Source organism: Euprymna scolopes, chromosome 40, assembly GCF_053919585.1.
Source record: "Euprymna scolopes isolate OS-2025 chromosome 40, ASM5391958v1, whole genome shotgun sequence".
In the NCBI taxonomy this organism is placed as follows: Eukaryota; Metazoa; Mollusca; class Cephalopoda; order Sepiida; family Sepiolidae; genus Euprymna; species Euprymna scolopes.
Window position 1 is genome coordinate 30,439,705 of NC_136521.1, and position 23,409 is coordinate 30,463,113.

The 23,409-nt window shown below is 33.0% G+C and overlaps 1 protein-coding gene across 2 annotated transcripts in view; it reads left to right on the forward strand.

Moving 5' to 3' along the window:
* Nucleotides 1-18,296, forward strand: part of LOC145265462 (uncharacterized) — a 407,543-nt gene extending 389,247 nt beyond the window's left edge. Inside the window, exon 5 of one of the 2 annotated variants that reach the window (XM_080121324.1) lies at nt 17,964-18,296. In XM_080121324.1, the coding sequence (XP_079977450.1) occupies nt 17,964-17,980 (17 nt within the window). In that variant the 3' untranslated portion in view covers nt 17,981-18,296. Of the gene's footprint in view, nt 1-39; nt 826-17,963 lie in introns of those variants that run through there. The other variant, XM_080121325.1, reaches the window with a different exon arrangement.
* The last annotated feature ends 5,113 nt before the right edge of the window (nt 18,297-23,409 follow it).

Genomic DNA, 23,409 nt, shown 5'->3' on the forward strand with positions numbered 1-23,409 from the left:
ATTAATAATTTCATCTTTTTTTTTTTTTTTTTTTTTTAGGTAAGTAATGTCCTTGTCTTCTACTGTGGACGGTAACTATATTGCTTTCTTTTTTTTTTCTTTTTTTTTTTCTTTTGTCGCTTTTTTTAAATGAGAATTGATTCTTCTAAACAACTGATTTCCTCTATTATTACTTGCATGTCAATGAGGATTTCCTTTTCTTTCTATTATATCGTTTTGTACAATCTGAGCAAACTAAAGATGAAATATCTATATACTAGCAGTTTAGCCCAGCTTTGCTTGGGCCCTATGTACTGTTCATAACTTTATGTACATACACACACACATATATATACATTAAAAGGTTTGACTCTTGTCCAGGTAACCTACATCTTAAATTTTAAGTATTTAGATCCAAAATTGGCGGAGGAGTTTGGTAGAGTCTGCAAAAGTCAACTCTTTCAACTTTGACCTCTTGGTAGCCAAATTTTCGACCAAAAACTGTTTAAAAAGCTTGCTGCATATCTGAATACCCTTTATGTAAAATTTCAAATGTTTAGACCCAAAATTTGCTGAATAGTTTGTTAGAGACTGAAAAGGTCAAATCTTTTTTGTTACCTCTTGCTAGCAAAATTTTCGGCCAAAAACCGATTAAAAAGCTTGCCCTATTTCTGAATAGACTTTATGTAAAATTTCAAATGTTTAAATTTGGCTAAGAGGTCAACTTTTTTTAAGCTTTGACCCCAATTTTGGCCCCTTAACATTTATTGTTTTGGGCTCAAATTAAAATAAAATGTTTGACCCATGTCCACGTAACCTACATCTAAAATTTGAAGTGTTTAGACACAAAATTGACGGAGGAGTTTGGTAGAATTTTCAAAGGTCAAATCTTTGAGCTTTGACCCTTTTACAGGCAAATTTCTGGCTGAAAACCAATTAAAAAGATTTTCCCAAATCTCAATACCTCTTATGTCAAATCTCGAGTCTGTAGTCTGAAAATTGACAGAGTAATTTGGTAGGGATATGTACACACACACAGACATACACAGACAATTTCACTTGTATAGATATACTAGCAGTTCCTCCCAGCTTTGCTCGGGCCCTATGTACTGTTCATAATCTTATGTGCATATATATTAAAAAGTGCGACTATGTACGGTAATGCCTTTCTATAAAATAGAACTATTAACTTTAACAACCATAGAGAAAAGTTGGTAGACACCACAGACGCCAAATTTTTTTTAACTTTGACCCCAATTTTGGCCTCTGAACATTTATTGTTTTGGGCTCAAATTAAAATAAAATGTTTGACCATGTCCACGTAACCTACATCTAAAATTTCAAGTCTTTAGGCACAAAATTGCCGGAGGAGTTGGGTAGAGTCTGCAAAGGTCAACTCTGTAAACTTTGACGTCTTGTCAGCCAAATTTTTGCTCAAAAACTGATTAAAAAGCTTGTTGCATGTCTGAATACCCTTTATGTAAAATTTCAAATGTTTAGACCCAAAATTGGCAATTCTTTGCTAGAGACCGCACTTTGGAACTTTGACCCCTTGGCACCAAATTTTCAAAAAAAAAAAAAAAAAAAACGATTAAAAAGCTTGCCCTATGTCTGAATACACTTTATGTCAAATTTCAAATGTTTAGATCAAAAGTTGGCTAAGTAATTTGGTAGAGACCGCATAGGTCAATTTTTTTTTAAAATTTGACCCCTATTTTGACCCCTTAACATTTATTGTTTTGGGCTCAAATCAAGTTATAAAGTTAGATCCATGTCCAAGTAATCTATATCTAAAATTTCAAGTGTTTAGACCCAAAATTGGTGGAGGAGTTTGGTAGAGTTCTCAAAAGTCAAATCGTTGAACTTTGACCCGTTAACAGTAAAATTTCTGACTGAAACCCGCTTAAACAGATTTTCCCAAATCTCAATACCTCTTATGTCAAATTTCGAGTATGTAGACCGAAAATTAAGTTATTTGGTAAGGAAATGTACACACACACACATACACAAAGATTTTCTCTTTTATAGATATATAGATATAGATAAAGTTAGGAATATACAAAGATATAAACATACCTATCTACCGGATTAACTCCTAAACTACATAACACAGCTATTAGGTGTAAGTTTAATGTGGACTATATTAAATTTAAATTATTAGTATGCAAATGGGGCAAAAAGGAGTGAAAAGATTTCACAAAATATTAAATTTCTCTGATTTTCTGGAGATTTTAACAATGGATTATTAGGTATGAATTAATAAACATTTCCTAATTTTTTGCTTTTTATTATTTTTTTTAATGAAATAACTAAATCATGTTTACATTTGTTATGGAGGAGGATGTATTTTTATTAGTACTGTTGGAGTACCATAGATTTAATGACTGTTTTTTGAATCTCATAAATGGTTGATCTCTTTTTTTTTTTTTTTTTTTTCTATTTCACTATATGAAGTGAATTAGAATTATGTCCCTTTTAAATGACTGGAAATTTCTGGAATTACAAATCGCTTGAATATTTTGTATCCTTCGTGAGTTACAAAATATGCGCTTTTATCTGGAATTAATTTGACATCTTAGCGAGATATTTGACAATGGATTATATTCTTGTGATTTTTGACAATGGATTATATTCTTGTGATTTTTGACAATGGATTATATTCTTGTGATTTTTGTGGTGAAAATCAAACTTTTTCGGACAGTGTTGTAGTTTGTTTCCTGGATACTTATGAGACTACTACTACTACTACTACTACTACTACTACTACTACTACTACTCACCAGGTGTTCTCACACATTATCATCAGTGGTTACTTGCTGATAATAACCGGCGGTGTTCCCTGGATTCTGGGTGACAGCAAATCTCCCCATATGTTCAATATTATTATTACCTATATAATAATGCACTTAGGTATTCATGTTCGTACATATGTTATCACCTCTCAAACACATTTAAAAAATGAGATCATCTCATCAGTAACAGTGATTTATTATTATTAATCTGACGATGCTCAGATAAACAATTACAACTTTATCCTTTAAAAAATGAATTGTTCTAAAATCAAATTATCCTGTCGAACCGATTTCTGGCATGGCCTCTGGTTTAAGTAGGGGCTATACTGGAGGACGATAGTGTCTTTCAATAGAGCCAAGAACCATGCTGACATTTAATATTAATTAGGGTATGAAATTTATAGCGAGGGATGAAATTGAAGGATATATATAGAACATGCCCCTTTTAAATGACAGAAAATTTATTGAATTGACTGAACATTTCATATCTCTTGTGGGTTATAAAATATTTGCTTTAATTTGGAATTAATTTTACATCTTACCGAGATATTTGACAATGCATTTATTTTTATGATTTTTTTTTTTTGGATTGAAATCCAAACTTCTCGGACATTGTTGTGGTTTATTTTCTGAGTTCTTACAAAATTCTGTTCTGATGAGATTTGATGTTTTAAAAACATTTTGTATTGCATTCTATGACTTAACTAAATGCTGTCTAGAAACAGCTGTAAACAACTCGTATTTATATGAGATAAAGAATTACAAAGATAAATATGAATATTATCTTAAAATTGAAATGTATCAAGATAATAAAAACTCAATATACTGGATAGAGCAATTACAAAAATAAAAAAAAAAAAACAGATACTAAAAAGTGAATAAATTACAATACTTATTGATCTATAAAATTCAAACAATAAATTACAATGAAAAAAATGTTAATCCATGGATAGCAATATCACAATATTTTTCTATGCGCTGATGAAGCCCAGTGTTGTGAAAATTATAATTTGATGAACAGTTATATTCTTATATGATAACACTGGTGGCCGAAACAATTGTATGCAATGTTGTGATCAATAAAAGAAAAACTTTTGGAAAATGGGTAAATTTTTATGAGTCTATCGTCATTAACGCGGTATCTTTAAAGAAAAATATTTATAAATCTAATATTGCACTATTAAGCTATCTAAATGAGAACTTAATTTATCCATATGTAATCACTGCTCCAAATAGTTACATATAAGCTATATATATATATATATATATATATATATATATATATATATATACATGAAAGTGTGTGTGTGTCTGTCTGTGTACATTTCCCTACACAATAACTCTGTCAATTTTCAGTCTACAGATTCAAAATTTGATATACAGGGTATTGAGATTTGGGAAAATCTTTGTAATCCGTTTTCGGCCAGAAATTTGACTGTTAAGGGGTCACAGTTCAACGATTTGACCTTTGAGAACTCTACCAAACTCCTCCGCCAATTTTGGGTCTAAACACTTGAAATTTTAGATATAAGTTCCTTGGACATTTAGAGTTTGAGCCCAAAACAATAAATGTTAAGGGGTCAAAGTTAAAAAAAAATTGACCTCTGTGGTCTCTACCAAATTACTCAAACAATTTCTGGTCTCAAAATTTGAAATTTTACATAAAGGGTATTCAGAGATATGGCAAGCTTTTTAAGCGGTTTGGGTCGAAAGTATGAGCTACCAATATATAAATATATGTATGTTTGCATGTCTGCCTAAAACTTTCGACAGAGGCAACAAATTTTACCATGATCAGTGTCGTTTGGAAGCTCGACCCTTCAGATGACAAATACCGAAAAATTGGTTAAAAGCATTAATTTCTTCACCCCTAACTGGGCACTTTTCTGCGGGAAAGGGGCGCTTTTTTTCATCGATATTTTCGAAAGTCATCTCCTTTTTTCGATTGTCCAGCCTTAATTTAAACTTATGTCACTTCCGGTTTGGCGGTGGTCGTAGCAGCAAAGACATCAGGTCTTTTTCCCGTTCTTTTCCTCCTTCGCAGTACAGGTTCGAACCTGCCTCCCTACTACCGCTTTTTTTTTTTTCCTGAACACACACCTCCAAACATCCGGGCAACGCCGGACTGAAATGCTAGTATATATATATATATATATATATATATGTGTGTGTGTGTGAAAATGTTCTTCCATCAACGTTGTGAAAGCTCGACGATCGCTGCCATATAACAATAGAGTATATATAAATAATCAACATTTTGCTACATTCTAAAGACCAAACTTTAATTCATTTTGCCAATCAATTTTTCAAATAAAAATGCTTGGGTACAATTACAAATCTTTTTGTTCTTAGAAGAACAACTGCTGTTTTATCCACAGAAGAATAACAATTCCTCCATAAAGTTATTTTTGATAACTTTCAACCAAGTAAACTAACTTATAGCAGTTTTTATTAGGCTGTTTTTTTTTCGTAATTTTTCTTTATAATACAGGATAGCTGTTCTTTCTGAGCAATGATTTCTAAATCTCTTTTTCAAGTGGAGACAAACTTGATGTGAATTTTTTATTTTTTATTTTTGTTTGATTTATCGCTGTGTATTTTTTTTTTTTTTTTTTTTTTTTTGAGAACTTTTGGTTTTCTGGTGAGTTCATGGAAGAAAGATCCGGGATTGACATACAAATATTGATTGTTTGTCCGGTCTTACTAAAAATGTACGTCTACTTTATGTCCGTCTAATTGCTGCTGCTCCTGATGATTATGAAGCAACTTCTTTAAAGCCACTTCCGGTTTTTGCCAGTGGAAATTATCGTGTGCTATTTAAAAAAAAATATATATATATATATATATATATATATATATATATATATATATATATATATATATATATATATATAATTATTTTTTTACTTCGTTAAAGAAAATACAATAATGTTCGGACAAGTGATCTTTTCCTAAGAATTTGTAAAAGATCTGCATAAAATAAAATTAGAATTATATTTAGTTATTTACACTAGATTTTGGAGGATTCAAAAACAAAAAAAGAATCGAGTTTTCAACCATGCGCATTGTTTTTGCGTTAAACATTTTTGTAAAAAAATGTTGTTTTTTTGCTTTTTTTATTTTCAAAATTAGAGAAATATTAAAATAATAATAAAATACGAGTCAAAAGTACACTCTGGCCTACAAAAATGCCCGGACGGTCCCATCGACATTTCCAAGTACGGGCGCCTGCCTCGGGCGACTATCAGTTATCGAAGTATTCTAAAACGGTTTTTAGTCATATGTAAAACATATAGAAAAAGTTTTAAAAAAGCGTAATGGAAGATTAGGTGACTACTGACTCGCCGACTCGGTGTGAGCAAATAAAACGCTATTGTTTCAGTTTTTTTTTGTTTGTTTTTTTTTCACTGTTTTGTGTTCGTTTTTAGTATTATATTATAATACTCATAAAAATACATCTTTATGAAATATTTATTTATATTTGGCAAGGTTGACTTGAGATGTCCATAAGATAGCGAGCGACTGTGAACGATAACGAATGTAAAAAATGAAAATGGAACGGAACGCACATTTAAGCGAAACGAGATTATCGCGTCAATAATAATAAGCGTGTATTAATTTTTAACTAATCTGTACTTGTTATGAATATGTTAAAAAAAAAAAAAGACACAGTAGTGTTTACTTTTGTTCTGTTTTTTTTTTTTTTGTTGTTGTTTTCTTAGGGGTTTTGGGGTCGCTGTTGTTGTCGTTGTAAATTTACCGTTTGCATGGTATTAACCCCTGAACGCTTGGACTACGCACGAGCGCGCAGTAGCATACACAAATTTACATTGGTCGTCGCTCGTCAACAAGTACTTTTCCTAATATTAATGCGTGCGTGTTGTTTACACTGGTCGCCATGTGTTGTTTTCGCGCACGCAAAAACAACACATGGCGACCAGTGAAAACAACACGCAACACTGGATAATAAACGCATTAATATCAGGAAAAGTACTTGTCATCACTTTAAAGAAAAGTGTGGAGGTTGACCTAATGTTAATTCGTTTATGCGCTCGAGCGTTGTACCAGGGTTTAGGTGTTAATACCATGCATTCATGCAAACAGTAATTTTGCGACGGGCTTGAATATCAGATTCGTTGTCAGCGACCCCAAAACCTCCTTAAAAAACAATTGTTTTTGGTTGGGCCTATATGGTATTAAACCACATATTTACCTTTTCTTTTGGTTGTTGTTTATTTTTTCGACTAGTCTAAGTTTTACGTAACAATTTAATAAAGAAAACATACCGAAAAAATGAAATGAAATAACTAAAAAATGTTTTTTTTCTTTTACTTTGGAAAATTCAACTAAACTAGTTTCGCATAAATATTTAATCAACAAAAAAATACCGTAAAAATGAAATTTCATGTTCCATCTCTGCATAATTACCAAAAGAAAACAATAAAGTAAAAAAAGTAAAAATTTCTTTTTTTTTTTTTTCGAAATAGAACTTAATCAACAATCGAGTTTTTTTTATTTTATTTTATTTTTTTTTGTAACAATTTTGTTTTTAAATACTGGAAATCTGCATGAAATAAAACTAGAATCAGTTTTTCTTTTCTTTTTTTTTGTAATTCTTATGCCCAAAACAATAAGCAATCGCTTTCGAGTCGGCATTTTCACCTGTAGGCGACTAATAGATAATCCCTTTTATTATTTTTTCTAAAACTTTAATCACAATATTATAATGTTAGATAATCGAAACTGTCCCTTAAATTTGAAAACTATTTGTTTATTTTTACGCTAGTTTAATTTTTAATAGTAGATCCCCCACCTCAAAAAAAAAAAAAAAAAAAAAAAAAAAAAAAAAAAAACAGGCAGTGTTCATCAAGTTGCTTCATTCTACAAAATTCTCGGGCAGAAATATTGCGTTCAAATCTATACGTACATAGCAAGCAATCTATACGGACATAGCAAGCAATCTATACGTACATAGCTAGCAATCTATACGTACATAGATTGCTAGCTATGTACGTATAGATTGCTTGCTATGTCCGTATAGATTGCTTGCTATGTACGTATAGATTTGAACGCAATATTTCTGCCCGAGAATTTTGTAGAATAAAGCAACTTGATGAACACTGCTTGTTTGTTGTTGTTGTTTTTTTTGGAGGTGGGGGATCTACTATTAAAAATTAAACTAGCGTAAAAATAAACAAATAGTTTTCTTCAATTTTAAAGGACAGTTTCGATTATCCAACATTATAATATTGTGATAAAAGTTTCAGAAAAACATTAAAAGGGATTATCTAGCTGTTAGTCGCCTAGGGCGTCCCTACAGGTGAATGCTGGCGCGGCAACAATTGCTTATTGTTTTAGGCATAAGAATTTAAAAAAAAACAAAAACTGATTCTATTTTTTATTTTATGCAGATTTACAGCATTAAAAAAAAAAAAAAAAAAAAGACTCCACTGGTCCACTGCTGATAAAATTCTATTTGGAAAAAAAAAAAAAAAAACGAAAAAAAAAGGTTTTTTTTTTTTTTTTTTTTTTTTTTTTACATAGGCATAACTACTTATCAAGGCCCAGAGACCACTCCGGGAATAAGGGTTAAGAGTGTACAGCAATTAATTGGACAATATAGTAATCGTCAGTTATGGAAATTCGGTAAATTTGTTAACAAGTGGAATGGCTCATCAAGAACTTGTTTACGTTGGACTTGAAGACAACCATATTGTAGTCAACTGGAAAGCAGGAAAACGGAAGACGATTCCACAGGTGTGCGATTCTAAGAAAGAAGCTTTGTTCATGGAATCTACGTTTAGGTTTAGGCACAAATAAAGAGTGGGGGAATTATTGATAGTGTTTTCAGCTAGACGAGTGTTTCTTATGAAAGTTTGGCGAGGGGGACCATAGATTGAAGCTCAGTCGAACACTTTCCATGAAAATAACGATACAGCAGACAAACTTGCAACATCTCTTCTGTGTGATAGAGGTTACAGTGAAGAGAAAAGGACATCTCCCACGAGGCCACGAAGTCTATTTTGAACTCTATCAAGGCAGGACAAGTCCTTTCTAGCAGCTCCTGTGGCAACAGTACTCCATCCTTGGACGTATCTGGCTCTTATATAGATAGAGAATTGCATCAGCAGTGAGATATCTACTGGATCGATAGAAGGATCCCACCATTTTTTCAGCAACCTTGGCAACAGATTTGATGTACGAGTTCCATTTAAGATCAGGAGTAAAGATCAAGCCCAGAAGTTTGTCAAAACTTGAGGCCTCCCCAAGACGAGAGCCATTCATTTTAATTGATACCAGATGGGGGTCAGAACGTTGATGATGCAAAGATAGAAGCTTGCTTTTAGATGCATTTAAAGTAAGCAGCCACTCCTTTTCCCATTGTACAAGGTGATCAAGATCAGAGGAGAGAGAATCGGAGAGAACTTGGTCGTTTACTGTATTAGATGTGCTGGTAGTGTCATCAGCATAAATGTCTATGATGTGATTTGTAAGATCATTAATGTAGATCAGGAAAAGAGTTGGGCCAAAGATGGGCCCCTGAGGGACTCCAGCATTAATACTGTGGGCTTCTGATTTTTGCCCATCAACTACTACTCTTATGAACCTATCAGAGAGAAATGATTTAATAATTGAGAAGACTATAAGAGAAGTTTTTACTTTTTTTATTTCATTGTTTTCTTTCGGTAATTATGCAGAGATTGAACATGAAATCTAATTTTTATTGTATTTTTTTGTTTATTAAATCGTCATGCGAAAGTACAGCCTAGTTGAATTAAAAAAAAAATAAATGAAAAAGAAAAAAAACAAATATTTCTCTGTTATTTCATTTTTTCTGTATGTTTTCTTTATTAAATTGTTACATGAAACTTAGACTAGTGGAAAAAAATAAACAACAACCAAAAGAAAAGGTAAATATATGGTTTAATACCATAATAGCCCCAACTAAAAACTGTTTTTAAGGAGGTTTTGGGGTCGCTGAGAACGAATCTGATATTCAAGACCGTCGCAAATGTACTGTTTGCATGGTATTAACACCTAAACCCTAGGACAACGCGCGAGCGCATAAACGACTTGACATTAGGTCAACCTCCACACCTGTCTTTAAAGTGATGACAAGTACTTTTCCTGATATTAATGCGTTAATCCAGTGCGTGTTGTTTTCACTGGTCGCCATGTGTTGTTTTTGCGTGCGCACACATGGCGACCAGTGTAAACAACACGCACGCATTAATATTAGGAAAAGTACTTGTCGACGAGCGACGACCAATGTAAATTTGTGTATGCTACCGCGCGCTCGTGCGTAGTCCAAGCGTTCAGGGGTTAATACCATGCAAACGGTCAATTTACACGGGGTTGAATATCAGGCTCGTTGTCAGCGACCCCAAAACCCCTAAGAAAACAAATTTTATTTACAAAAAAAAAAAAAAAAAAAAAAAAAAAGTAAGCACTAGCACTACTGTGTTTTTTTTTAACATATTCATAACAAGTATTGATTAGTTAAAAATTAATACACGCTTATTATTATTATTATTATTATTATTATTATTATTATTATTATTGACGCGATAATCTCGTTTCGCTTAAATGTGCGTTCCGTTCCATTTTCATTTTTTACATTCGTTCACAGCCGCTATCTTGTGGACATTTCAAGTAAACCTTGCCAAATATAAATAAATATTTCATAAAGTGATATATTTTTATAAGTGTTATAATATAATACTAAAAACGAACACAAAACAGTGAAAAAGAAAAACAAAAAAAAAAAACAACTGGAACAATAGCGTTTTATTTGCTCACACCGAGTCAGTAGTCACCTAATCTTCTGTTACGCTTTTTTTTTCTTTTCCTATATTTTAGAATACTTCGAAAGGCATTAGATAACTGCTAGTGCTGCTGTGCTCTGCTGTTGCTAGTCGCCCGAGGCGCCCGTACTTGGAAATGTCGATGGGACCGTCCGGGCATTTTTGTAGGCCAGAGTGTACTTTTGACTCGTATTTTATTATTATTATTATTATTATTATTATTTTAAATATTTCCCTAATTCTGAAAATAAAAAAATAAAAAAAAAGATTTTTTTTACAAAAATGTTTAACGCAAAAACAAAACAAACAGCATGCGCATGGTCGAAAACTCGATTCTTTTCTTGTTTTTGAATCCCAAAATCTAGTGTAAATTACTAAATATAATTCTAATTTTATTTTATGCAGATCTGTTATTGTATTTTACAAATTCTTAGGAAAAGATCACTTGTCCGAACATTATATTATTTTCTTTAACAAAGATAATATATATATATGTTTTAAATAGCACACGATAATTTCCACTGGCCAAAACCGGAAGTGGCTTTAAAGAAGTTGCTTCATAATCATCAGGAGCAGCAGCAATTAGACGGACATAAAGTAGACGTACATTTTTAGTACGACCCATTGTTTGTCTATAAACGAAACGGGTCTGTAATTATACTTTTGTTTTGAAAAAAAAAAAAAAAAAAAAGATTGGTAACGTGAATAAAATCTTGGTCTTTGGAATATAACAAAATTATATATATATATATATATATATATATATATATATATATATATATACACACACACACACACACATGCTCATTCACGACTTTTAAATTTCATTTCAGGAATAGTTTACAAATCTTGATTTCTCTTTCCGGTCGCTTATTTGCATGTTTTTTTTTTTGTGTGTGTGTGTGTGTGTGTAAGTAAGATAATTATTCAAGAGTTTTGTTATTGTTTGATAATGTTACGTTTTCTCTTACCGTGCGTGTATAAACTATTATACACTCTTGTCGTCATCGTCGCGAATCCAGTTCCTTCATCCGTTGATATAATCAGTCTGGCACCGACGTTTAGTTTTTAACAAAGGTTTATCAAAAAGAGAAGAAAAGTCGCAGAAAGCATAAAAAAGAAATAGCTTACTTTTGTGCGTGTGGAAGAGAGAGGAAGACAAACACGTGGATAGCTCATCTACATCAACACTACATCTAGTTACATTGTGCACATTCACCTCTTCCCCATCCATTACGGGTCTTAGATATGACTTTAAACTATATCCGATGGTGAGGCCCCAGCTTGCGGGCTTTGGGGAGTGTGGAGCCACTCCTTAATTGCCGTTGCTCCCAGGTCCACTCTGCCCCGGAGTGGTAGTACCTGTTAGGGTCCCAACTATGGGTTAAATAGAAAGTGACGTGAAAAAAACAAAACAAATATATTCTATTAAAAAAATTTTCCTCAAAATCACTGGATTCGGCATTAAATAACCTAAAAGTATTGATATGCCGTAAAACAAAAACAACTAACCAAACCATCCATTACGACTCGAGTGGTTTCACGACTTCCGTCTGGAGTTATCTCTAACCCTTATAAAATTTTCCATTCAAACAATGGCCCTCGTTAAGTAACACAAGGCGTGCGGAAGGAGCGATTTTTGTATTATCTCTTACTAATGTGTATACAGACTCTTCTTCATCCGTATTGACGTCGGGAACTCAGGTTCTTACTTCTGTGGATACAATCACTCGGATGCTGATGATTAGTTTTCAATAAAGGTTTAATAAAGACAAGAATAGTCATATAAAAATCACTTTCTATGTGAGGACACCTAGTTATATTGTACAACCTTCCTTCTTTGGAAACGGCACCCCTGGTACATCTTTCCTGTTTCACGTATCATCAGCTTAGAGAAGTAAATTTCTGTGCGGAAGTCAGGTGGGTTGTGCAATTTCAATTCTGGAGTCACCTCTGACCTTTAAGGTGTCACTCAAACTTTTCCATTCAAACAACAGGTCTCGTTATGTTATACGTTTAATAATAATAATTAAACCAAAGCTGATGTTAATCCTTTTTTTAGCTTCTAAAAACAATCTTTTTTTTTCCAGGCGCTTCTATTGTATAAATGAATCCCTTCTTAATGGAGTCATCTGAACTTTCCCTCCTTGAGAAGTGATTTTTTAAAAATATTTTAATTGATTTTGTCATGCACATTTATTTTGTGAGTTTTGCAAAGTTATTGCCGACAGGTGATTTTTTTTTTCTTCAATCATATCAATGTCGGCTTTGTTACTTTGTTTGGGATTTATTTGGCTTCTTGTAAAATAGTTCGTACAATTACTTACCGATCGGCAGGAAGAAAGAAAAGAAAAAAAACTATTTTACTTTTGAACTTTTTATTCTTTCGTCTTCAGAAAACCTGTTTAACTGGTTAAAATTGTCCTTTAGGCATTAATTCAAGTGTGATATTTTTATTTACAGTTTCCTTTTTTCTTTTTTCTTTTTCTTTCCCTTTTTTTTTTTTTTTTCTCATTTTAGTAGTTTCCCAATTGAATACAAACGCCCACACATTTTTTTTCTTTTTTTCTTTTTTTGTTTTTCGGTTTTTTCTTTCTTATTTTCCCCTTTTTCATTTTCTTCATTTTCTTTTATTTTCGTCTCGTTTTCCGATTGAATATAAACGTTCACACAAATATTAGGTGAATTCGTTCTATTATAATATATATATATATATATATATATATATATATATATATATATATATATATATATATTTACCGATGCTGTCTTAAATTTCCGATTCCGATATAATTTCTGACTCTTTTAAAATCTTTAATATGTAATTCTAGAGCTTGTTGGTCCCCCGACAAAAGGAGAATAGACCTGTAAATTCACTCTTGTCCGTTCGTACTTTTCTCAATAACTGTGCCTAGGAATTTTTTTTTTTAAATTTTGCACAAACATTAAACATGGTATGAGTAAAAACGTAACAGAACGGATTTTCCGGGAAAACTCTGGTTACTTCCCTAGGGTGCCTTCCGGGTTAAAAATGGCTAAAATTGACACTTTTGTGCGTATTGAAAAAAGAATGATGTTTTGGATTTTTATAAAACATTCTGAAAAAATTGTAACTGATTTCTATATCATTTTGTTTGTCTATACTCTGCGATAACTCTTGAGTGTGCCCTAGGGGCTCTTTTAGGGATAATGAAAACACTCAATTGTTGGGACTATTTTACCATATTTGTCCACAATTTTCTGTTTAGCAGTTTTGCATGGTGCTGAACTCAAATTTAAATATTTTAAGGCCTTGGGAACTTTGGGGGCTAAATGGTGAGAGAGGGGGTTCAAATGATGGACTTAGTCATTTCTTTTTTTGCATGATACAGAACTCAAATTTACATATGTTAAGGCGTAAAACTGCATCGTTTGTTTATTTTCACCAGGATTTGATGCCCCCTGGGGGACTTTTGGGGCTAAATGCTGAACTTAGCCATTTTTTATGCTTTGTTCACGGTGCACTATGCATGCTTCACTTGTTTTGTTTGTTTTTTTTGTATTTTTTTTTCAGATTACCACAATAACGCATGGATTTTATGAAATATTTTCACAAACCTATCACATACACTTTTAAAGTGATCTATAGATTTTAATTTTACTGCTAGTGTAAAATCAATAAATATTTATCATTTCATCATTAGTATGAATCGTGGTAAATTAACTTTTAACCAGATAAATCCCAAAAGTAAGCATTAAAGACCTTGTTTTTGGCATCGGAAGATAAGCGTTAATTTTTCCAATAGCAATTTTGATACTCCAAGAAGTTCTGTTTTTTTTTCAGTTCCCGTTTCCAATTAATCATCCACACACACACACACACACATACTTTTGAAAGATCCCCACAAAACAGTACTGTTAACCGGGCCTACTATGATATATTTTGATGCATTTGTTTTAACTGTGTTTCTCTGTATAGTCGAGGAGGGCCAATGAGGATGGAAAGGCTGAGGGAAGAAAGCACTTATCAGACATCCACTGAATGAGTGTGAAGAGAACTGGGACCTTAGAAAGGCTTATTGCCACCCAAATCCCAGTAAAGACCAATGGTTGTTGCCAACTAAAAACTAATGGTAAACGACTGTTGCGATAATGCAAATTAAATTACAAAGGTGGAAAGAACTTAAAATCTGGGGAGACGTTATCACTCAGACCCCAGGGAATACCATAGGTTGTTTTCAAAGAGAAATCTTTGATGGCCTGAGTTAATAATAACTAGCAGGAACTACTCATTCATAATATTCATCAACATAATATATTGATGTTGGCATTCTGTAGATATTCAGTGTAAATGGAGACGCTCAGATATTATTGTAGCTTTTTTGTTAAAACTACAAAAGTATTTATCTAAGCTAGCATAAATGTCTGGCAAAACCCAATCATAAAGTACGCTTAAATATGATATTTTAATTCTTGCAGATTTCCTATTTATTATTATAATGTTAATGTTCTGTTGATTTTTATATATTATTGTAAAATTGCGATTTCAAAAATTAAAAAATATCTATTCATATGACTTGGGAGCATTAGCTTGAATTGAAACTGAAATAAAAACTTAGGGGAATATATATATATATATATATATATATATATATATATATATATATATATATATATATATATATATAAACTTAAGTTCTTTCAGCTATAACCGAAACCAAAATTTATGAAGAATTCTAGATAAAATTATTTCGAAAAAAAATAGATGACTTAAGTGCCATCAGCAACTGAGCAGCATTTTCAGGATAGCAATGCTCACCCAAGAATTTGGGAGGGGACAAGAAAATACGTCCTAAATAAAGCTGCCTTTGACCTGCTGGTCAGCAACCTGCAGCTGACGGCTGTCCATATTAACAGGAACAGAAATTATGCTAAACGACACTCACTCAAGCTCTGTTGCAGGAATGTGAGAACACTTATTAACAGGGGTAAAAGACTAGAACAGAAGACTGCAATTTTGGCTAAGGAATTGCAAAAATACAATGTAGACATTGCTGCACTCTCTGAGACACATTTCGCAGGTGAGGATCAATTGATTGAGCATGAGTCTGGCTACACGATCTTCTGGTCTGGTAGATCTGAAAAGGAGAGGCGTGAGGCTGGTGTGAGCTTTGCAGTTAAGAACTCCTTAATTGACAAGATCGAGCAGCCAGTTGGCAGAAATGACCGAGCAATCAGATTGAGAATTCCCTTTGCTGCTGGTTGCTACACGAATGTTCTTTCTGTCCATGCTCTGACTCTTACTTCGTCTGAAGACAATATTACTTCCTTTTATCATATGCTTAGATCTGCTATCACCAGTTTTTCAAGTGCTGAGAGTTTGGTGGTTCTTGGTGACTTCAATGCACGGGTCAGCTCAGACAATGGGTCTATGCTGGGTCCATATAGCATTAGCAGAGTCGATTCAAATGAATTAAATCTTGTTATCACCGATACTTTTTCTCACCAGAAAAACAAGGAGACCTGGTTCTATCCCAGTCTAAACATTACCATTTACTTGATTACATACTGTGTAGACTTGGTGATCTTGGAAATTTTTGCAAAGTTAAAGTAATGCGTGGTGCCAATTGTAGTACTGATCATTTATTGGTCAGGGCTAAACTCAAAATTACAATTCATAAGAAAAGCCATTTCAATGGAATCAAAGTGCCTAAACATATTGATGTCTCCAAATTGAAGGATCCAGTCATACAAAGTTCTGCTTTTAACCAGGTGGATTTCTTAGATTGCGATTGGGAAGCAGTAAGAGATACAATATACCAAAAAGGTATTGAAGCTCTTGAATTGAAGGTTCCCAGACATCGAGATTGGTTTGCTGATAATTCCCATCTAATTAACCTTCAAATTCATAGACAGCAGAAAACGCATTTGAAACTTCTCACCTCTGAACAGGCCAACTTTCACTGCCCACTTCCTTCTGTGCGGAGTGAGGTTCTGTGTTGTGTGTGCCAAATAAAAACAAATGGTGGTCAGACCTCTCCAGGGATATACAGACTGCTTATGATCATAAAGACGTTAAGACATTTTGCGCTTTGCTTTGTCAAGCCTGTGGTCTGAAATCCTCTTCAACTACACCACTCCTGAAAAAGGATGGGGAAACCTTGCTGAAAACCTCAGATGAAATTATGCATCGATGGCATGAACACTTTTGTGATCTTTTTCATAACCCATCTAATCTTGATGTTACTGCAATATAAAATATCCCTTAGTGTTTTTTTGTTCGGAACTTGATGCTGAACCAACTCTTGTGGAAACAGTTGACTGCATAAAACAAATTCGAACAAAGCCCCTGGGGTGGATGGCATTCCTGTTGAGCTGCTGAAACATGGTGGCGTCAATATACATTGTGCGGTCCACTCTTTGATACTGTCTGTATGGCAGGGTGATCCGGTTGCCCAAGACTGGGTAGATGCCAGTCTGATTATGTTGTACAAAGAAAAGGGTGTAGGGTCTGATTGTGGAAATTATTGAGGTATCTTGCTGCTGACTGCGGTTTGGAAAGTTATTAGACTCTTAATAAACTGATTGGAGAAGGATATTGTATTTTAAAAAGGATATTGTATTTCAAGACTTAGCATTTATTTTAGATTTAAAATACAATATCCTTTTTCTGCTCCAATGTCCATTTCCGTTATTCTGTGTATCTCAAATGTTGTAAAAAACTTTAATTTTCTATGCTTTTAGCAAATAATGTACAAACCAATAAAAACATTTGCTAATATTTTTCCTCTGAGGAGATGAATAAGCCTCGAAAACTCGTGGGTTAAAGAAATAGATTTATTCAATTGTATTCTTTGTTTTCAAACAATAAAAAAAATTTCTATATTTGAAGATTAACCTTTTCAAATCATAAAATTTAGATACATAAATTTTGATTCATTTCCTCTATCTTGTATATTGAGCAATTTTATTTAGCTGGGATTGTTTTATATAAAATATAACATTTAATAATATTTTCTAAGACCGATAATCACTGGATTTGCATACCAGTAGATATATTTAATTTCATTATTCTGAAGTGTGTATATATATATATATATATATAAGAGCAAATAGTTAATAAAACGTGTTAAAAACACTTTGAAAAAGAGTTAAAAACATATTTAATCTGAAAAGGAAACACTTATTATTATTATAATATACTTTATTATATATATATATATATATATATATATATATATATATATATATATATATATATATATATATAATATAAGCAAACAGTGCTAAACATGATTATACCCTTTTATTTATTTTTTTCTTTTTCAAGTTATGAATAATCTTTTTTGTCAAGATCAAAAAAATTATTGAATGTTCCATATGTATAACATTGTCAAATAATTTTCAGGTGAGGAAAACCAATGAACAAAAAAATCTGAAGAAAAAAAAAGAATTTCAAAAAGCAACCGAGGACACACATGTGAAGGCAGTTGCAAAAGAACAAACCAGTGCAGTTCCAAGAGAAACGTTACTAGTTTTAATTTTGCAACGTTAGAATTAGCATCACAAGATGAATTGCATTATGTTAAGCATTTTAAAATGTCGATACTGGTTTCATAATTAACGTTATTTATTGTAGTTTGCTAGGTTTTAATAAAGATAGCTTCAAGTATTATTTTTTTTAAATTGGTTTCAAATTTTTTGTGCAATTAAATAAAATTTGTCTTAAATCAGATCGTCAGGGGTGTTATGTTTTTTATTTTTTTTAATGCTGGTAAATTGAACTAAAGTTATAATATAAATCTAACCTGAGCTAAATGTGTGTCTCAACAGGCCCCTTTTTCTCTTTTAGTAAAGTTATATGAGTGGAAAATATGATATTTGAGAAATGGTTTCCCGCATGGATATAATTTGTAAATAATGGCAATATATATTCGACTGACGGTAATTATTTCTTACACTGAAGATTGCATAAGCACGAAATACTGCCTGTAGTTTAAAATAGAAACATTGTTATCGCCTTCTTAAAAACAAGGATAGGCCTCTAAATGAATTTATTTACTAGTTGGCCAGTTGTGTACAAATCCCAAACACAATAGGAGCCTTCTATCATGTCTGAAAATGACACAATGCTCAACAAGCGAGATCAGAGATGCACCACTGTACAACTCATGCTCTCTACCGATTCAAGTTATGACAACAGGACCATTGCCAGCACCCTCAAAACGCAAATCCAGATGGTTCAACGCTTGAGGGCACAGCTCAACAGTTTTGGGCCACGGTTATGGTCTTTGGTGTGGTTTCAAGTGAGGGCCACATCATGCCACCTCATGTCCTCAAAGTCGGCTTAAAAGTTAACAGCAAAATGTACCTGGATGTGCTGAAGAGTGTAGTGATCCTCTGGTGCAATCATTTGGCCGCTGGCAAACCCTGGGTGTGGCAGCAGGACTCAGCACTGACCCACAAGTCCAAAGAGACCGAGGCTTGGCTTCAGAAGTAGTGCTACGACTTTGTACCTTTCTCTCAGTGGCCACCTCCTCCCTCGACCTAAACCTATTGAACTATTTCTTTTGATCATACATGAAGAACATCACCATCATGACCTCCCACAACACCAAAGCTAGCCTGATCACCGCCATTTGTTGAGTATTCGCTGAGCTCCTGTTAACGCTTGTGGAAAAGGTGTGCTCTCAGTTCCGGACCCATATCGAGTCGATAATCAAGTCGATGATTGAGGCTGAAGGCAGCTACATTGAATAGATGTCAGCTCTACTACATAATCAAGTTACCTGAATTGATTTTTTCAATAAAAGTTTTGAAATAAGGCTGTAGTGTTGTTTTCTTGAGGACAACAAATTTATCGTTTCTGTGTGTGTATGTAATATATATATATATATATATATATTAGTGTTGGGACGATTAATCAGAATCGGAAATCTTAAAAATCGAATTTTGGGGTATCGGTATCGCAATTGAAAAAATTAGTGCCTATTTTCCGATGCCAAAACAATTCTTGTCTTTTTTTTTTAATTTGAATGTGTTTAAAGCAAAATCTTGCATTGCTGGTAATAATGATAAAATAGTAAATATTTATTGATTTTAAAATACTAGTAAATCTATAGCTCATCCTCCACAAGTGTATTTTGACGTTTATGAAAAATATTTGTATATTTAACATTTTTATGAAAATCGGAGAAAATAACAAATCTTATTGCTAAATATTTAGAGATTTATAAAGAATTGGAATTAGTAATTGTATCAGAATCAGGAATTTAGTATGGAATTGGTAATTGTATCAGAATTGGAAAAAATATTGGAATCATCCCATCACTAATATATAATGTATGTGTGTGTATTAAACATACCTGTGACCCAGCGGGTCACAACTGTTACTACTATTTATTCTACTTTGATTTCATTTGAGAATTCATGACCTGTAACATATGTTATAAATGTAACATATGTTATAAATGTAACATGTTATTCCAATAATCATAGAAGCAAACGAGTTCATAAAAGAATTTCAAAGCTACCTAGCAAAGACACTCGGTGAACCAAGTGTAAGAGATACAAACAATTGCACTCAAAGGGAAGGTTAGAATCTTAAAAAGACCTCTTGGTTGGAGTCTCTAAACTAACGGGCAAATGTCTGGTAGTCCTTAAAAAATGTAGGACTGTTTAGACTATTAAACGATTTCTTGGTTAGGGTTTCTTAAATAGTGCGTGAATGTTCGGTATTAAGTAGAATGCCCCATCCCCAGCAAAAAAATAAGAATTAAAACAATGTTTCTTCATAACTAAAAATAAGTTTCATCATATGAAATATTGCCAGCTGAAAGATGAGGAACACTATGGAAGTATTAACATTAAACAATGGCATGAACTGCTGCATATAATTACTTTTGAAAGTGGTCCATGATGAAAGTTATACCTCGATGAGAAAGTTATTCCCATAGTTGAAAAATATGTCCTTTATGGTAGAACCACAACAACGATAAATATTATTATTGGAGTACTAACATTGAACAATAGTACAATTAGAGTTGGTTGCTTTGGAGGCGGTTCATAAAGTGTTATAGCCAGATGGTTCAAAAATATTTTCCTCCTGGTAGAAGGAACAACCTTGTATATATAAGATAAAGGCTTTAAAAAAACTTTTTTCATCCTTTACTGCCAGGGCGGCTGCACCTTTCCTCCCACACACATCTTTTCTGCGTCAACCAAATGTATGACATAAATTTGAGTAAATTCCTGGTATATTGTGACAAAACAAAATATTCCCGCTCATATTTTACCCGTAGGTGTGTACAGAAATTTCGTCTACTGCATATTTTGTCTTTATTCTTTTGAAAATTATATTGATGCACCAATGCGCGTGAACATTTCTTGAACATCGCATTTCCCACTTATGCACATGCATAGATTTTTAACTGGACTAGAAAAACGTTTGACTAGGTTAAAGTTTTTGCATTGGGGGAGAAAAGTGAGTTTGCAAAGCCAGCTTGTTTAGAATACTAATAAAAATTGAAAAATTGCATTTCAACTAAAAGCAATGTTATCTATTTACTTGTCATGTCGAAATTAGTAACATATTACTAAATTGTTACATAAAACATTCCATTTACTTTCACGATCCTATGATATTACTGCCTGACTTTATGCAGTTTTTTTTTTTCATTAGGTGTCACCACTTATCAAGGTCCAAAGGCCATTCGAGGATAAGGGTTAATGAATGTAAGGTAGTAGTGTAGTAATCATTAATAGTGTAAATTGGATAGAATTTGATTATTTATGGAGACGGCCCAACAAGCGTGTTTTTTGTGAAAGTTTGGCAGGGGGGGGGGAGAATAGATTGGAGTTCAGTCGAGCACTTGCCATGAAAATGATAATAGCGCGGAGACAGGCTTGCAACGTGTCTCCTGTGGGAAAGAGGTTGCAGGGCGGAGAAAAGGGCATCACCTACTAGGTTTTGAACTCTATCAAGGCTGGATAGGACACTCCGAGCAGTTCGTGTCTCTATTTGGCAACAGTACTCTATTTTAGGATGTACCTTCCTCTTACACAAACAGAAAATTGCATCGACAATACGATACCTACTGGAGCAGTAGAGTGATCCAACCATTTTTTCAGCAATCTCGGCAACAGATTTGATATATGTTTCATTTCAGATCAGGAGTGAAGGTCAGTCCCAGGAGCTTGTCAAGACATGGAACTTCCTGAAGACAAGAGCCATTCATTTCAACTCAGGCGTGATGGTGGTCGGAGCAATTATGATGAAAGGAGAGAAGCTTGGTTTTCGATGCATTAAAATTAACCAGAAATCTCTTCTGCTATTATAAGAATTCTGTTTATTATTTAAGGAGTATTACAACATGGACGTAAAGAGATACTATTTAGAATCATGTCTAACAGGGAATTGTATCGAATTGAGTAGCAAGATCTTTGTTCATATTACATTTCAACTTGTGCATGTTAATAAAGTCAAGGAAACAGGGAGGGAATTCAAAGTCTAGCAGTCTGAGAAAAGAAACTATTAGAGTAAGGGGGCTTTCTAGCCTCTAGGGATCTCTACAATGAAGGGGTGGGATTTTGCTTGTCAGTTTGGTTGGGAGTATATACGTTGAGGTGGGGTGGATCAAGTGCTATGAGTTCATCAGAACACATTCCACTTAAGTACTTGTAAAACAGGCACAGGGATACAACATCACAGTTATGGGATAGGGGTTGGAGTTTGCCCAATAATACAGGATCTATTTGATTTGAGACTCTTTTTGGAACCCTGATAAGAGTGAGAGACTAGTGGTGACTACCCCAACTCATATATGGCAACAATATGCCATGCATACACGAATGGTGACTTTGTAGAAGCATAATATACTCTCTGGTGTGAGTAATTTTCTAGCATGGTAGAGGGAAGCCAACCTTCTTTGCAGCAGCTGTGCAATGTCCTCAATGTATTTGTTCAAACTCATGTTGCCCATGAATGTTAATTTTAATTTAAATACCAATTTACGGAAAACAGCTGGTGGGTGTAAGGAATAGTAATGTGGACTATATTTAGTTTAAAGTTCAAAACTGTAAAAAGAGGTGAGAGATTCAAATATCTCCGATTTTTATGAAATTTAAACAATAGGCATTGCATATGAATTAATAAATAATCCTCAAATTTCAGGGAGTTTTAAAAATATTTTAAAGGGTTTTTAGGAGGCAACCTCCAATTTAAATATTCAAATATATCAGATGTGCATAGAATTGGATTCGTAGTCATTAAACATGAGTAAGTTTTCCTGAATTTCAATTTTTTAAGACCCCTTAAGCTTAAGCCTTAATTTTTTTTTATATCATGATCATATAATGGACAAACAGACAAAACAAATCAATAAGAAAAAAAGACAAACCTAATCAATAAAAAGAAGACAAACCTAATCTGTAAGAAAAATGAGAAGATCTACTTGATAAGAAAAAAATTAAAAAAACCAATTGATGGGTACAAAGGAAATACTAATCGCTATAAAAAGAGAAAAATCATTCTATAAGAAATAAAAATAGAGAAATTGATAAAAAAAAATAGTAGAAACATGGATTAATAAGCAAAAAGATGAGAAAAGCTAATCGATAAGAAAAAAAGATGAGGAAGCTAATTGATAAGAAAAAAAGGGAAAAATAAATTTATACGAAAAACAGGAGAGAGTGACTGATTGATAAGAAAAAACGAGAAAAACTAATTCATAAAACAAAAAACCTAATTGCTGAGAAAAAAGAGCAAAACTTAATTGATAAGAAAAATATAAAAATTAATTGATGAAAAAAGAGAAAACATAATTGATAAGAACAAAGTCTTATTGATGAGAACA